The sequence below is a fragment of the Juglans regia genome, chromosome 3, assembly GCF_001411555.2.
Source record: "Juglans regia cultivar Chandler chromosome 3, Walnut 2.0, whole genome shotgun sequence".
Lineage (NCBI taxonomy): Eukaryota > Viridiplantae > Streptophyta > Magnoliopsida > Fagales > Juglandaceae > Juglans > Juglans regia.
In genome coordinates, this window is record NC_049903.1 from 19,580,641 (window position 1) to 19,598,799 (window position 18,159).

Sequence of the window (18,159 nt, forward strand, 5' to 3'; positions counted from 1 at the left end):
AGGTTGATGATTCTATAACCCGAGTCTGCAACATTGTACGATATGTGAGGGGTTCCCCTCAAAGGCTTGCCAAGTTTAAGGCAATAGCAGAAGATCTGAAGATTGAATGTTCTAGTATGCTGTGCTTGGACGTTCCAACTCGATGGAATTCTACATACATGATGTTGGATGTGGCACAGAAGTACCAAAAAGCATTCGAGCGGATAGAGGTCGAGGATGGGGGCCTGAGGTATGCTTTGTTGGAGCCAGCAGGACAGGGGCTCGGTGCGCCGGACACACATGATTGGACCAGTGTTAGTTATTTTGTTGAATTTTTAAGAACTTTTTATGAGATAACCATGCGGCTATCTGGATCCAAATATACGACTGCGAACTCATTTTTCAGCGAGCTCTCGGAGCTTCACTTTCAGTTGGAAAATAGTTGTACTAATTCTGTTGGATTGTTATCTGCTATGGCTACGAGGATGAAGATCAAATATGATAAATATTTGGAGAATATTAAGAAGATAAATAGATTGCTATTTGTGGTTGTGATCCTTGACGCTCGAGTTAAGTTGGCTGTTCTAGAATTTTGGGTAAATTCCGTCCTCGAGGCAGTGAAGGCTGCAGAGTTTATTAGATTACTAAGAAGTGATGTTGATGACTTATATAATCACTACAGTACTAGTGCTTAGCCTTCATCCGCAGCTGGTAGTTCCTCACATTTGAGGCCGACGGGATCGACAGTTTTCTCAGGTGATACTGACCCATCTGTAGGGGTTAGAGGCCATCGTATTATACGGCAGTATCATCAACTCATGTCAGTAAGGAATATTATGCATTGTACATCTGAGGTTGAACGATATTTTATGGAAGCTGTTGAGGCACCTAGTGATGTATTTCAGTTATTAACTTGGTAGAAAGTTAATTCCACCAAGTATCTAGTCCTTTCCCGTGTGGCCCGAGATGTGCTAGCCATTCCTGTCACTACGGTTGCCTCAGAGTTGGCATTTAGCACTGGAGGTAGCGTGTTGGATGCTTATCGGAGTTCATTGTCACCGTCAACCGTGGAGGCCCTCATTTGCACACAGAATTGGATAAGTGAAATGCCCATTGGACTAGATACCGTTGGCGTTGATGCCGAGAGCTATAGACTTGAATCGAGTAAATTTATATATACTTTTAAATGATGATTTAATTATTTTTAATGTTTCTAACTTCTACTTTTTATGATTTTATAGATTTAATTGTGAATCATAACATAATTATCGATTATTGAGAGTCTGGAACGGACGCCACTTAAGAGTTGGGATGGAGTTGAGAGAACCCCATTTCTTGGTAAGAATCAAATTATTCTTTTACCGTGTTCAATTTTTTATTATCAATTTTTTTTCATCTATTGATTGCAACTTTCTATCTTCATTTCAGGAATGACTAATGGAACAAAAAGCATTTGAGTGAAATCCGTGTTTAATTTTTATGTAGTTATATTTCAAGGCTGAGTCATATTGTTATTACGTTATAAATGAGACTGTTATAACTTATGACTACATCATACATGTTATTTACTTTTTAAACTATTTATATAGTTATATTTATGTAGTTATATCCGGAGTAAAGACGTGGGATAAGTACTCTTTATTCTATAATTTCTATTAGTACTTATCTATCATCTCTCAAACGTTTATAATTTATTATCCAACTGAAATTAATCGAATTATACAAATTCGTACCATCATTCTTCTCTATAAAATTTTAAATTTGTGTAATTTTCGACTCATGAGTCGAGCACTTTTAATGCTAAATTAGTAAATTTTAGGCGGACATAAAATAAATTAAAGATATAATCAAAATTCAGTAACAAAATCAGAATGAATATTTAAATTATTGAAAACTCTTGAATAAACCAAATATTTGTAGATGGTTCACTTTTTAAAAAAAATATATGTTGCTCACTATCTGAAACGAAATTGAATAACAAAATTTAAATAATAATAAAAAAAAGAACAGAAAACAACAACTAGAAATTTATTTTTGAACGGAGTTCGGAAATTTAATTCGGAGTCGGAGCTCCGACATCCGTTCAGAACTCCCTCCGACCACCGTTCGGAGTTCCAATCGGATGTCGGAGCTTCGACCTCCGTACGGAGTTCTGATCGAAGGTCGGAGCTCCGAACTCCGATCGGAATCGGACTCCGACTCAGTTCGGAGTCGGAGTTGGAGGGGCAATTCGACTCCGACTTTTGTCGGAGTCAGAGGTCGGAAACGACAACTCTGACTCCGTTGGAGTCGGAGCCCACCCCTACTCTCAATGACGAGAGGTTCATGACTCTTGCACGGCCTCGTGCTCGGGCGGGGTGTGTTGGCAGACATGTGGCTCCTGCATGGCTGCCACTGTGGTGCCCGAGCTTACCATCAGCTCAGCCATAGTGGCCTGCCCCTTTCTCGAGACCTTAACATTATCCACAAAAGGCACGGTGAAGGTGGGCTCCTCCAAGGTTGAAAACAAAGGAATCTTAGGCTTGAAAGTTGGGTTGAAGGGCGATGAAGGTATGAAAACTCAGTCATCACTAAGATCTACTACCAACGGGTTGCTTAGGCCATCACTGCCACCACAACCTAGACCTTCAGTCGCCACGGCAGAAGTCGTGGCCACTGAATCTGCACCCACAGCCCGAGGCTTCGCAATGGGTGATTGAGTCACGTTCAGGGCATCCTCAAATCCCTCGGGGCGAGTTCAAGGAAGGTTGCGAAATAGGCCATCTTGAGATCGGCCTCGTCACGACTAAGTTCCCCACTAAGATCTTGGTCAGCTAGTGGGGTAATGCTTGAGATTGCAGTTTGTGGCGATGCGGGCGTGCGACAAGTCAACGAGATCCCCGTGCCCACCTGGCCAAGGGATGCACTGGCCGTATAAGCCCCAGCCTTCGAGTGAGTGGGGGCCTCAAAGGACAGGCCGAACCCCATGGGCAGGCTTAACGTTCCCATGGTCCTAGCCCCACTACCAGAAGCCCACAAAGACTAGCCAGAGCCCTTATGCCGAGAAGGCACCCCTCGGCCCGAGTCTTGCAGGTGCTGGCACCCGAAGCCCCACTAGGGGCCTTGCGCTTGACGCAGGGTTTCCTTCCATTACCATCGGCCACTGAGGGGTTAGGCAGCCTCTTCTGGCCATGGGGGCAGAAGATTCCCTAAAAAAGTGCCAACCCAAGACATAAGAGCAATGCGGCGAGGTAGTGTACCGAATCATATTAGCGTCTGTCAGCAGGACATCTATCCAAATGTAGTCAAGATGCTTTTTGATCTAGGTGTTAACGGTTGCCAGCTGAGCCTCCTCCTGCTCGGATAAGGTGATGAAGATATCTTTATTGTCTAGGACGACTCCCCAGACAACAAGGATAAAAAAATTCCTGGTGGATGGCTTCACCCTAAAAAATTCCCAACCCTGGCTAGACACAAAGAAGAAACATTTAGACCAATCTTTGATGCGAGAAAAGCATGTCTCCAAACGGGTGACCACATGCCGGCCTCGCACCGAAAACTGCATAAGTTGCCCTCGAGCCATAACACTTTGTGCGTGTAAAGAAACTCCCTGTCTATCAGGTCGGGATACTCCTCTTCCCCAACCTCCAACACCATGTGATAGACCACGCAGCATGAGACCAGGATCTGCCAAGCGTTCGGGTGAATCTAAGCAAGGCCAGTCAAAGATAATCCATAACATCGTGCATGGACCAACAAAAAGGCAATCGCAACCCATTTGTAAACATCGAGGGAAATAAGGCCACCCTCTCTGCAAAGCCTTCCGAGTCTACGGCCCTAGAGCGAGGCTCATGAACCTCCAACACCACAGAATCTAGGATGTCATAGGACCCCCCCTAATGAACGAAGGTTCACAGGAGAGGCTATAGAGAACTAGTGATACCCTTCGTAGTACAACGAGCTCCCATGAACGTTAGGACGAGTAGAGCCCTCGGCTTTTCCAAAAGGGCCCTCAGGGTGGGTAGAGCAGGACCTCTTGGGTCCAGAGCGTGTGGCGTTCTTAGGAGGCATCAACATGTTAAAGATGAATGAAGAAGGTGATTGGAACGGTAGACGGTGAAAGGAGGGAATGACATAGAGGTTAGAAGGCCGGGCAAATGAGTGAGAAAACTCGAAAAGGAAGTAGAAGGAAAGTAATAATGATGAGGAACTGGGGTTTAAATATGGGCTCATGACAAATGAACTGCCCAATGCTTGGAGGAGACATGAACTGTTAGAAAGGAAACGTTGAAAACGAATTCCAAGATCCGCGCTGCACACAATGATGGGAGGGTAAACCATCACACGAAACTCCAGACACGAGAGAGGGGAACTTGCACGCGTGGCGGACGTGAACCAATCCATCACAAGCAACTTGGGTCTGGTAGTTACTTGATGCCCCACACGCAAGGAGGACTACTTATGTGTGTCGTAGATATGACCCACGATATCGCCTAGATAACGTCTATAAGAGCATTGGCATTGGATTGGCTATTTTATTCTTCAAATTTTGAAGAATATGTAACTTTTTCACTTTTAGCTAACCATTCAAAACTTAAAGTCTACATTGGATTAGTCATCATACTCTCTATAATAATAAAATATTTTTATTTTTATTTTTTATTTTTATAATTAATTTTTATTTTTTAATTAATTCTATCTTCATAACCTCCTTTAATCTCCAACAATCATATTCATTTTCACAATCCAATAAATAAAATTTAATCACACGATATCAATATTATCAAAATAATTTCATCGATCTTCAATGCAACAAGCTAGATGATATTCTTTTGCCATAACTTGGTCATCTTAATTTGCATGCAGGAATCCTAAAGGTTGGCACTCATTGTTAGTGAATTAGTAAATTACTTTTATAAAATGATATGTTTGTGACTAAAGCATCCGATACCCAGTTCATGACAGCTAAATGAAACTTCACAATATGGACAGTTATTTAATATCCTCTTCTCTAAAACTTACTGATCTTAACAATCTCAATATACCCATTCTGGCACATATACTCTACAACCAGCCTTTGTAGCCAAGTGGTAAAGGGTAATAGTTTTGGTACAAAAAAATGTGAGAAGAAAAACTACAACCAAATCCCAAAATACGAGTACTCACGAAATTGAGTATGGATATGATATTCCTTCGTTATAATAGTTTTGGTACGAAAAAATGCACAGCCCATTGCATATTTAAAATTTTGAAATTTCAGAAGGATTTAATTTCACACAAAAAACTTGGGATGTAGCAATGTGGAGCCATTCATATGATGAAGGCTTCTTTGTATCTTCACAAGAACCTGTAATAAGCTAAATGAGATGCATCAAAAAGTAACTGAACATAAGCCTCATCATCCACTCAATTTTATAAAGCCACAAGTTGCTTTTTGTCTCGATTAGTGGGTCTCTGAAGTAGGGAAATCTGAAATTAAACAATCATACTCCTGTGGATGTTGACTGTTTGCTAGGAGTAAAGGAAAGGAAAATAGAAGTGTAAAAAATAAGTAGACCATTTAAAGGTAAGGGCCTATTTGAGTGTGGTTTGTTGATATCTTAAACAGTTTTCTTCCCAAATATAACCCCTCACTCCGGCAGCCACCAAGCCACCACTGCAGTGGCTTGGACCAATCTAGCCAATTCGATCAAGCCACCTCTAGGATGCTTGTATCAAGAACTGTGGGTTTTATTTCTTTTGTTTATGTTTTTTATTATTCATTATTTATTACAAACCCTCCAAAAAAACTTCTCTCCACCAGGTTTTTCCATCCAAACATGTTCTCAATGGGTCTCATCACTTCTACAAAACTCTATAAAAACTCTTCTAAAATCTTTCTACTACTACTCATGAGACTTCTAAACATCACCTAAGTGTACGTATCATTGGATCTTGGTCTATGAACAGTATATGCTAAGTGAACCCAAAAGGCTGCATGCACAAGTTAAATCACTAGACAAAGAAGCATACCAACACTTGATCATAAGCTACGAAGAACCAAGGAAAAACTCCTAATTAACATCAAACCCAAACAATAAAATCAAGAGTAAAACCAACCATAAAGTTTTGAATTTTACCGAGTTGCTTGTCGTGCTGGATTGAAGCTGCTGTGATGCCGTGCTGGAGACAAGATGGAAGCGTTTTTAGCCGCGGGAGAGAAACGGGAAGAAGAAGAGAAAGAAGAGAAAAAAAAACCTAGAAGAAGAGAAAGAAGGAAGAGGAAGGCAGAGACGCAACAGAGGGAAGACGAAGATGGTGCGAAGAGGAAAAAAAAAAACCTAGAAGAAGAGAAAGGAGGAAGAGCAAGCCAGAGATGCGAGATAGGGAAGAAGAAGAGAAAGAAGAGAGAAGAAAAAAAGAAGAAGAAGAAATCGCGGGAGAGAAAAATGGAACAAGAAGGCAGAGACGGACGCGAGAGACCGAGGGAAAAAGAAGAGAAAGAAGAAACGCGGGAGAGAGAGGAAAGAAGAAGAAAGAAAGAAATCGCGGGAGTTGGAGCCGAAAATAATAAACAATTAATTTAGACTTGAAACAGTTCTTTTTATCTTTAGAAAAAAAGATGAAAAGACTGTAGATCAGATTTTATTTGAAATGTGCTTAGCTAATTCAATGTAGGTCAACTTTTTATAAAATTATTTAAATTTGAATATGAAAAGGCATTCGGCTAATCCAATGCCAATGCTGGCACAATAGGTAAATTTTAAATTTTCACTGCACGTGTGCGGTGGAAATTTGCGAGGTAATTGGGAGGAATTTTTTGCCCCAGTCGGAATTAATATTTAAAACATTAACATTAAACGAAAGAGTTTAATTATAAAATTTAATTAGTATTAGACGAAGAGTTTAATTATAAAACTTACATACTCATTAATTAAATTAAAAAAAAAATGAATTTGCAATGGGGATTAACCCCTTCGAAAATACATTTCATAAACCCTTCGGAAAATTCCCATTTTCCCTTTCAGTGCAGGCGAGGGTCGATTTTGAGAGCACAAAGCCTGTTATAGATAATTTGATAAATCGTTGATTCGTCGTCGTCGTCTCCCAAAAGAAAAGCCCCATTTAAAGAGTTGCAAGCCCTCAGAAGTCGCTCGCTACAACGCCATGATTGTCGGTAAGGAGATGTATCCCTCGCAGGAGGACTTGCTCTACGAAGAGGAGGTTCTCCGCAACCCATTCAGCCTTAAGCTCTGGTGGCGCTACCTCATCGCGCGTTCCGATGCCCCCTTCAAGAAGCGATTCGTCATCTACGAACGAGCCCTCAAGGCTCTTCCTGGTAGCTACAAGCTCTGGTACGCCTATCTTCGCGAACGTCTCGACCTCGTTCGCAACATCCCAGTCACTCACTCTCTCTTCCAAGCCCTAAACAACACTTTCGAACGCGCCCTTGTCACTATGCACAAAATGCCCCGCATTTGGATTATGTACCTTCAAACCCTCACCGACCAGAAATTGCTCGTCCGGACTCGCCACACCTTCGACAGGGCACTCTGCGCCCTCCCGGTTACCCAGCACGACCGCATTTGGGAACCCTACCTCGTGTTCGTCAGCCAAAAGGGTGTCCCTATAGAGACCTCTCTTAGGGTTTATCGCAGGTACTTGAAATACGACCCTACTCATATTGAAGATTTCATTGAATTTTTGGTTAATTCGAGTCTTTGGCAAGAGGCAGCGGAGCGGTTAGCTTCAGTTTTGAACGACGATGAGTTTTATTCTATTAAGGGAAAGACCAAACATAGGCTGTGGTTGGAGTTGTGTGATTTGCTTACCAGGCATGCCACTGAAGTCTCTGGATTGAATGTGGATGCCATAATTAGGGGTGGGATTAGGAAGTTCACCGATGAGGTTGGGCGGTTGTGGACCTCGCTTGCTGAGTATTATATTAGGAGGAATTTGCACGATAAGGCTAGGGATATATTTGAGGAGGGTATCATGACCGTGGTTACTGTGAGGGATTTTAGTGTGATTTTCGATTCGTACTCGCAGTTTGAAGAGAGTATGCTTGCTCATAAGATGGAAGGTGTGAGTTCAAGTGATGAGGAGGAGGAGGGTGAAGAAGAAAATGATGTTGATGATGATGAAGATGTTCGGTTGGATTTGAACTTATCAGTGGCCAAACTTGAGAAGAAGATACTTAATGGGTTCTGGTTACATGATGCCAAGGATATAGATTTAAGGATTGCCCGATTAGAGGATCTCATTAATAGACGACCCGAATTGGCTAATAGTGTTCTGTTACGCCAAAATCCTCATAATGTGGAACAGTGGCACCGAAGGGTGAAGCTGTTTGAGGGTAATCCCACGAAGCAAATATTGACTTACACTGAGGCAGTGAGGACGGTTGACCCTAATAAAGCCGTGGGAAAGCCTCATACGTTGTGGGTTAATTTTGCCCGACTGTATGAGAACCACAAAGATATTGCCAATGCTAGAGTTATATTTGACAAGGCTGTGCAAGTGAACTACAAGACCGTAGATCATTTGGCTACTTTGTACTGTGAATGGGCTGAAATGGAACTGAGGCATAAGAATTTCAAAGGAGCACTTGACTTGATGAGGCGGGCTACAGCAGAGCCCTCAGTAGAGGTTAAACGAAGAGGTAATCCTAACCTTTTTTCTCATGCATTAATCATTATAGTTTTAAAAGTCTCAGATAATGTAGACCATACACAATTAATATTTCACTAAGTGATCAATAGATATAATGAGTCTAAGGGAAGCTTAATCCATATATGAGCTTGTACTCCAAAAGGACTAGTCAATGTTCTAGTTGGAGACTTTTGGAATCTTTATAACTTGCAAGAACTTCTTCCTCCTAGGCAATGTTGGACTCCTCTCATCACCCTCTCGTACTAAATGCAGGGTGTTATCTCCCCCCCTCAACCCCTAGGGGTTGCCTTTAGGGTTGGCAAATCGTATTTGCAGGTCGTGTCAAGTTATGAACATTCGATAGTATGAGTCAACCTAAACATGACCTGTTAAGCTAAGCGGAACAAACCTTCAAATCCTAACATAACCCATTTAAATAACGAGTTGACAACTTGACACAACATGACCTGTTTTGACCTGTTATTAATTATTAGAAATGGGTCAATGTGACACAATCCATTTCAACCCGTTTTATCTAAATGGGTTGAACTGACCCGCATAATCTATTTGATCTTATTAACATAATTTCACATAAAAGTTCAAATCACAATATCTCCAAAAAAAATAAGACTAACTATTAATGAAAAATATCAATATTTTTCAAATAACATATAACAAAATCAATATTACAAACCCAACAATAACAAATATGAACATAAATCCAAAATTAAAATCCCGACAATACCAAATACGTGCATAGGTCTAAAATTATAATCCAAAGGATAAAAACATAAACATATTGTAATAATTTTAATGTTACAGTCCCAATAATAATAAACACAAATCTAAACATTTATAACTTGAAGAAGTAATTGAAGTGTTCTCTTTGCTCTTGTTGATGTCCAACTCAAAAAACTCCACACATTTGACAATTCCCCTTGTTTCGCTTTAGTTTTCTCAATTTGAAAATCTTGTGAGATATCTTCCAGCAAATCCAAGTCAATCAAATCATCATTTTTGCCTTCAGGCTTCAACTTACGGGTCATTACCTGCTACCTCAGTCATTTTGAAATTTTAAAAAAGTCCCAAGTTCATGCACACGGTATAAATTATAAAATCCTAAACAAACATATTGTAGCTAGGACAGTGAATCAGACAAAAGGAGCAAGCATACGGCAGGGAAAAAAACATTTATAAGAGTAGAGTGAACCTCAGTTCCATCAAATAGAGGAGGTGGTTTGGAAGTGGCGTCCAAGGATGGGGGAGATTCTCTTTCAAGCTCCTGTACAACCTAGACAAATAAAAAAGTGAACAATCGCATCAATTTTGACAGGAACGCCCAAATTAGGGAAGTCCTATAGAAAACCCCATTGAGATGATGGAAAATCCATATAGGGAGTTGCTCAAGTGGTAAAGGCCTTGTGCTTGAGGGTATGCTCCACTCAAGTCTAAGGTTCAAATCCTCTTGGGTGCAAACAATCTTTAGGGGCAATCGGATTGGGGGATTTTCCTCTTGAATTACTTGATGTGCACTTGCGAGAAACTATTTGCCAAGGGCCTGTGCACACCCGGGATTAGTAGGGATTTTGTTTTTAATATTTATTATAATTAATAAGAGTTTTAACCAGGAATATGTATAGCCTAAGTACACAAGAAGTATATAAGAGGAAATATCTACATACAAAAGCTAAAAAGATAGAAAAAACTAGAATTACTCCAACACATCATCACCATTCATTACATTAGCCTTAGCCCATAGACATAGAGTTTTAAAGAAAAATTCCCTAATTTCTTCCATCGATCGTTCTTTGTCTTCGAAACATCTCCCATTCCTCTCAAGCTATAGACACCATATCAAGCACGAAGGAATCATTTTCCAAATGACAACAAAAGGTTGACTTCACCTAGTACACCTCCAACAAGCTAGTAAATTCACCACATGCTTTGGCATCACCCAATAAATACCCATCCTTCCAAAAATCTCATTCCACAAACTTTTAGCCACCTCACAATGGAGAAACAAGTGATTAACTAATTCACCATCTTTTTTGCACATGGAACACCAATCAACAATACAAAGTCGGGACGCTGTTCTCCGCCCACCCAGTACCAATAAAAAAAAAAAAAAAATCCATATAGGGAGTTTTGGATTCTGGAACACTTACGCTGCAACCATTGATGATTATGATGGTGATGTTGTCCAGAGAGATCTTATCCTTTCTTTTTCTGTTTTTGTTTGCAATCCCACTAGCTTTTATACTGTTTTCCCACTCCAATCTGAGGGGTAATGGCGACCTTTTCATACAACAATTCGAAGCAGTGAAGACGTGTGCAGTGACGAAATGAGAGTGAGATTTTAGACTAAGAGTGAGATTTGAGAGAGAAGGAGACTGGGAGAGGTGGGAGTGGGGGTGGTGACACAGCTGCAGCGTGAGAGATTGAGATGAGATTTGAGAGAGATTGGAGAGGTGGGAGTGGGGGTGGCGTGAGTTGAGACCGTGAGAGTGAGAGATAGGTTAGGGTTTTTATTTTTAGGGTTAAAGCGGGTATATTTGTAATTTTGAGTAAAAATCTAAATGGGTCAAAACGGGTTGATTTCGGGTTAAGCAGGTTGACCCGTTTATTAATCGTGTCTTAATGTGTCAACCCGTTAACATTAAACCCAAACCTGCTAATTTTGTGTCGTGTTCGTATTGGATTCACGGGTCGTATCACATATTGCCACCCTAATTGGCTCGAGTGATTAGGGCTTTAGTCTTGGTGGTATGCTCCCTACATGTCAAGGTTTGAATCCTCTTGGGTGCAAACAATTTGTAGGGACCATCAGACTAGGAGAACTTTCATTTGAATTACCCGATGTGCACTTGTGGGAAACTCCTTACTGAGGGCCTGTGCAACCCTAGGTTTAGTCGAGATTTTTTTCTCGGACACCCAATGCCTATTAAAGACAAAAGAATCTCCTCCCTTAAATCGCTAACGTATAAAAAAAAAAAATCTCTAACTTCCATGCTAGGCTATTTTGTTGAAAGTGGCATAGCTCAAATCCCACACTTTTGGTTAAGGATTAGCTCTAATGCCATTTGTAACAAATCCAAGAAAAGCCCTAGCCATATTAAGCTTATACTCCAAAGGACTAGCCAATGCTAGAGTTGTAGCTTTTCGGGATCTTTATAAGCTGCAAAAAATGAGGTTAACACGTAGAAACAAATAGTGAATGGAATAATTGGTAAGCAATAGATTACAAACCCATGACTCAATTAAGTATCTTCTTTTAACCATCATGAAGAAGCTAAATATATATTAAATGTTTCATTACCTATGAACCATCTGCAATTACCTTTTGTACGCATGAGTTGGTCATCTTGACGATCATGATTCCACTCGAGGCCTTAGGTGAAATTCCATCAACACGAGATGGAAATCTTTAGGCACATATATTGAGCCATTCTGGCATTGCCATCTGCCCTTTTATCCGTTATTTGCCATCAATTATCCATCATCATACAAACATTTGACATCCAATCACTTTCTTTCCTTTTTCCTTTTGTTGTACTTTTGATCGCATAGCATGAGCGTACATTAAATTCCATTTACTTGCGCATGATTTCATATTATAGGGATGCATAAAAAGGTTATCAATGAATTGGCTTTACATTGTAAGGATTAAACTTAACATTTTAAAAAGGAATATTGCATTTATTCTAAAGAAAAGAGTGACACGTTCATGATTACATAACATTGAAGAAATACAGACATTCCATATACATGTTAAACAATCGAAAAGAAGCGTGCCAAGGGCGCGATTGTATATACTTACTTGTTAGCTTCACGTATCAATAAGTGACTGAAAAAATTACGTATTAAACATACACATGTTACCACGTCGATATCTAATCAAACTGTCGCTATTTAACTTAAGAACGAACTTTCATTAAATGGGGGCTTGCTGAAATGTCCAGCAAGGTGCACTAGGGTTTTATACCATAAATCTTCTATCTTGGTATGCATGCTTGCTGTCCAATTAATGCAGCCATTGTGACATGGAAAATCTGACCTTTGAATTATGAATTTTATCATCAAACCATACTATGTGCTGTATGTGTGTATTGGAAATTTTTATGTGAATGTCCTTATGTCTTGGCATGCCTAAATTACAGAAATTTGTAGTTCCATGGCTATTTGGCGGGTAGCCAGCAACCCCTTTTTCCAATACTTGGTTCAAACTGGGTTTTAATGGATAGGGTTCGGGTTAATTTTTTAAGAAAAATCTGAGATGGGGTTCTCGATATATTAACATAGAGTAGCTCTTGGGTTTTGGTTCCTTAATGTCATCATATTCATGCATGTTGAAATGGGTTAAGGGTGGCTGTTCTAGAGTTTAAGGAAGGCGTGAGATTTTGACAAAGTTACCTACTTGGAGTTACGGCTGCAGCAGACACTTGAGGGTTCTTCTAATGGTTTTCCTTAGTGTCTGAATAATCAATCATTTGGGCATATTTTTTGGTGCTAATCCAGGACTCAAAACATGGGGGGTGAGAAACTTGTTGGCATTAGCTCTTACCTCAGTGTTGCCGAGACCCTTGAAGGCAACTTTTAGCAAGAGCTTAATAAAATATCAGTGTATTAGGTGGCACAGCTACAGGGTTTAGAGGATATTTTCTTGAAAATATGCTGGGTTTGTGAGGAAGAAAAGGGGGTGGCAGCTGTCTATTTATGGAGTTTGTGCTTTAGGATTTGCTGAGGTTTAGGAATCTTAGGTGGCAGCAGTTTCTATGAAAGTTTCCTCCAAGATTGTGGTAAGAATTCACAAGAAAGGCAAGACTATGGCAGGTGGCACAGCAAGGCAGGGATTAAAGAATGTGCCTCTTGAAAATTCTTAGGGTTGAATGGAGTAAAAGGTTTGACACAGCTGGTGCATTTATAGATATATGACTTAGGTTTTTCTAAGTTTGAGAAGTCCCAGGAAATTTGAATGTGGCGCTAGGGATAAGGTTTGATTGAAGTGGGACTGGCATGCAGCTGACTTTTCAGCTGCAATTCTTTGGTATGATGAGGGTCTCAGCCAGATTGTGTTTCTTGGTTTCCTTGTATGATTAGAAGTCCTAGGGGTGGCGGCTGATACTTTGCAATGCTGGACTGCTTGGAGCTCTAGTTTCATTGGATTCTTGGTAGTACCCGGGTTCTGAATATGTTGGGCGCTTTGGCCAGAGCATGTGTTAAGAGTTATTGGGCTTTAGAAATAGAAACTAGGATTTTGCAAGACTCTAATTTAAAATAGTACTCTAATTTAATTGCTCGTGGTCCTTGAAGAAACCCGTGTCATCCGCATTACTTGTGAATCCATATTTTTAGTATTATCATTTGATTTTTTTATTTATTTAGAAGATTTGCATATTAGATGTTTGAGTCATAGTTAACAGCAGGAAGGATGTCTATGCAGAAAGTGTTGTCTGATTCACGTGCAGTTCAGATCAATAATGCTGGAATAGGAACATCACTGTTTCACATATTTGAAAATCAGCTTGTCATGTTTGTCAACTTTACAATAGTACAAGAGACCAGTACTTTCAAAATCCTAGTTAGTTAAATTATTTTCAGTTTTGAAGGTGGAACTGGTTGAATTTCCAGGTACATTTGAATCCATTTGTGTTCCTTTAATTTCTTATTGTATTGTATTGTCCCTTTCCAAAGGGTAGAAATGTTAGTTGAAATACTGCAAACAGAATGGTTGGGCATTGGCCTTTTCAATTTAGCCCTACTGTTTAAACTAATTAAATGTTGCGGGGTTCAGTGTCCTTCTGGTTGCATGTTAAATCATGACTAGACGTTTTCCATCTGTCAATAAAATCCTTTTGAAGAAACTGAGGGGGAGATGGAAAAGTAGAGGCAATGCTCTGGGTTTTCAACGGCACTATTATGTTTCCACCTTTTGTATTATTTGTTGGTGACTTTGTCCAGCACTTTTAAGGCTTAGTTTTAGACTGAGGATAAAAGGTTATATTCTTAGTCCTTTGGTATTGTGGGACCATAACTAACATTTGATCCCTATTTGTTTTTCACTTACAGTGGCTGCTGATGGTTCTGAACCAGTTCAGATAAAGCTCTACAAGTCCTTGAGACTTTGGACCTTCTACGTTGATTTGGAAGAGAGCTTGGGTACCTTGGAATCTACCCGATCAGTGTACGAGCGGATACTGGATCTAAGAATAGCCACGCCACAAATTATTCTCAACTATGCATTTCTGCTGGAAGTATGGGCATTCCTTTAGTACTTCTGCTATTATGTTTCTTAAGTTTGTACTTCTATTGGTTTCGATTGCTTGACAAACTTTTACTGGTTTGACTTATGTAGGAGCATAAATACTTTGAAGATGCATTCAAGGTATATGAAAGAGGTGTGAAGATTTTCAAGTATCCACATGTTAAAGACATATGGGTTACATATCTATCAAAATTTGTGAAGAGATATGGAAAGACAAAACTGGAGCGGGCAAGAGAGCTGTTTGAGCATGCTGTTGAAACAGTAAGCACATATTATGTCTCAGATTAAACTGGTAAAATTTAGTTGCTAGGGTGTTCAGTGATAGACTTGTTTGAGAATTAGATGCCTTTTCTGGAATCTCCATTCTCTAACAAGACTAGGTTTTAAGTGTTGAACTGCGTTATGATTGTTTCTGGCGTATGTTTCATTTAAAATGCTTTGGCCCATGATTGTGTCCATTTTCAACTCTCGATTGTCAAGTTGATTATCAATAATTTCAAACTGAACTTGAAACCTGCTACTGAGGTTTTCATGTCTCACTGTGGCTGCCAGTCTCATTCACCAAACATGGAACTTGAATTGCAACATTGTTTCTTTATTCAACCATTATCTGCAATTTGCAGATTATGCATATTTTTTTTTTTTGATAAGTAAGAAATTTATTGATTGAATGAAAGTAGGCAACGCCCATGTACACAGGAGATTATGCATATAATCATCAGATGAATAATCCATCTCGAATGTTATTAGTGAAGTTGTTGTAGGACCATTTTAAGCTTGAATCCAAGGGTGGGGCATTGCATAATTTAATGAGTAGATCATTGTGGTTGGATTACTCATTGTGCTAAATACCAATAATGGGTTGGTGGAACAAGCCATATCAATAAAATTTGTGGGAAGAGCAGAATTGAGATAGTTTTGATGTAAAAATAGTATCGATACAAAGTTACTTTAAATTCTCGAAAGGGGCTTTTCGAGGAATGTAAACCTCATCATACCCGGTTATAAGAAGATTTCACTGTTTATATAAAATTTTAATATTGAGCTAGAGTGAAAGAATTAAACTGGCTCATGGAGGATTGAGGATCTGCACATACATTTAATATCAGAAAAATTAAGCGGAGGAAACAAATTCGTACCTTGGATTGTAGTATGGACTTCTTTAAATTTAGCTCAAGTATTCTGTCCCTTTTGGAATTTTCATCCTGGTTCACTAATATTATGCCTCTTATTTATATATACTGGGTACTGACTTCACGTTTTAATTTGAGTGATGGAAAAATATGTTATATATAATGGCTAATGTGGTCTGATACTGAACTTCACCATTTCTTACTTATGCATATCAGGCCCCTGCTGATGCAGTAAAACCCTTGTATCTTCAATATGCAAAGCTGGAGGAGGATTATGGTCTGGCAAAGCGAGCAATGAAAGTCTATGATCAAGCAACTAAAGCTGTTCCAAACAATGAGAAATTGAGCATGTATGAAATTTACATTGCTCGAGCAGCAGAGATCTTTGGTGTTCCAAAAACAAGGGAAATATATGAGCAAGCAATAGAGTCTGGTCTCCCAGACAAAGATGTGAAGGCCATGTGCTTGAAGTATGCAGACCTTGAAAAGAGCTTGGGTGAAATTGATCGTTCTCGTGGAATATTTGTATTTGCTTCCCAATTTGCAGATCCACGTTCTGATGGGGATTTCTGGAATAAATGGCATGAGTTTGAGGTGCAGCATGGAAATGAAGATACCTTCAGGGAAATGCTTCGCATTAAAAGGAGTGTTTCTGCGAGCTATAGTCAGGTAGGAGGTTTGATTTATTTTGCCATTTTACCTGCGGTATTAGCGGCCTCATATACATGATCTTTGATAATACATGCAGCTCCATTCACACTAGACGGTTGAAACAATTTTACTTTGAATTTTCCTCTAGACTCGTATGACAATGACATAAATTGGGTGAACCTCTAATTAGGTATACCTGATACTTGGATAGTGCCTTTAGCTCATTAATAGAACATATCTCATCATCAAATTGGATAAAAATAGGGGATAAAGTGAGAGGATGGGGATATGAGACATGTTTAATTAACCCCCGCTGATTTATCATTTCCATTTTATTGTTTCTGCAGACGCATTTTATATTGCCCGAGTATATGATGCAAAAGGATCAGAGGTTGAACCTTGATGATGCAAGAGACAAGTTGAAACAAGCAGGGGTCGCTGAAGATGAAATGGCTGCTCTCGAAAGGCAGTTGGCTCCTGCAGCCAGCAATGCTAAAGACAGCAGCAGAAAAGTGGGCTTTGTGAGTGCTGGTGTTGAATCAGAGTCTGATGGTGGCATAAAAGCTTCTGCAAATCATGAAGATATAGAACTGCCAGAAGGAAGTGATTCAGAAGAGGATGAAAAGGTTGAAATTGCGCAGAAAGATGTTCCATCAGCAGTTTTTGGAGGTTTAGTTCATAAGAGAGATGAGGCTGAGAAAGATGGGGAAGAGCAGAACAAAGATAAGGATGGTGACAGCCGCCTAGGTGCTCTTGAGAGAATAAAGAGGCAAAAGCGAGCGTGAGTGAATTACAACGCGCGCGCTTCCAGTGTTGTAGCCACTACTAATTTCACACAAGAGCCGACCTTTGTATCATCGAGGAAATCCATTCCTAAAAAATGTAATTTTTCTTTTCCTGAGTAATTTTACTCGAAATTGTATGTTAGTAAACTATGCATTCCGTATTCCTGCCCAATTTTTATCTGGTGAGATTACCGCAAGAAGATTGAAAGAATAGAGTTATTCATCTCTCTTCTTCTGCCTCTTGCTTTAGAGACAAAATTAGGGCTGTAAGTGAGTCAGAGTCAAACTAGGTCTTGAATTCTCAAGTTTTGTTCGCTTATGTTGTTTTCAAACACAAGCTGAGTTTGATGCGTCGTCCATCTTGTTTAATTAGGATAGTGTCATTTAATGGTCTTTTGTCATTCAATTTATTACCTATTTGTTGAAAGGGAGTCATTATTAGAAGGTTTTGAGATGATCGTTGAACAGTGTGGTGTTTGGCAGAAAAGATGGAGGCTTGAAGAAGAGGGTTTGGTTGATGTGAAGCGTCTGAAGTGTTGATGGGCATGGGTAGTAAAAGTCATCAGAAGGTGCGTTAGTTCCAAAGAGAGAATGGTGTGTTGGGGATATTCTGGAAGCTGCTAACTTCAATACATTGTGTTTTGTTGGTAGGCATATGGTTTAACGGGTTGCAGGCATCTTTGTGAGCTTTGGTTTTCAGCCCAATTATTACATGGATTTTTCTTTTATTTCACATGGG

General features: G+C 39.7%; 1 protein-coding gene across 1 annotated transcript; it reads left to right on the forward strand.

The window, feature by feature from the left end:
- Positions 1–6,940: 6,940 nt before the first annotated feature.
- On the forward strand, positions 6,941–17,789 carry LOC108981789 (pre-mRNA-splicing factor SYF1-like). Its single transcript, XM_018953040.2, has 5 exons — positions 6,941–8,599; positions 14,656–14,840; positions 14,942–15,112; positions 16,201–16,653; positions 16,983–17,789. The coding sequence occupies exons 1-5, from the start codon at positions 7,105–7,107 to the stop codon at positions 17,418–17,420; spliced, it is 2,742 nt and encodes a 913-aa protein (XP_018808585.2). The 5' UTR covers positions 6,941–7,104; the 3' UTR covers positions 17,421–17,789.
- Positions 17,790–18,159: the final 370 nt, after the last annotated feature.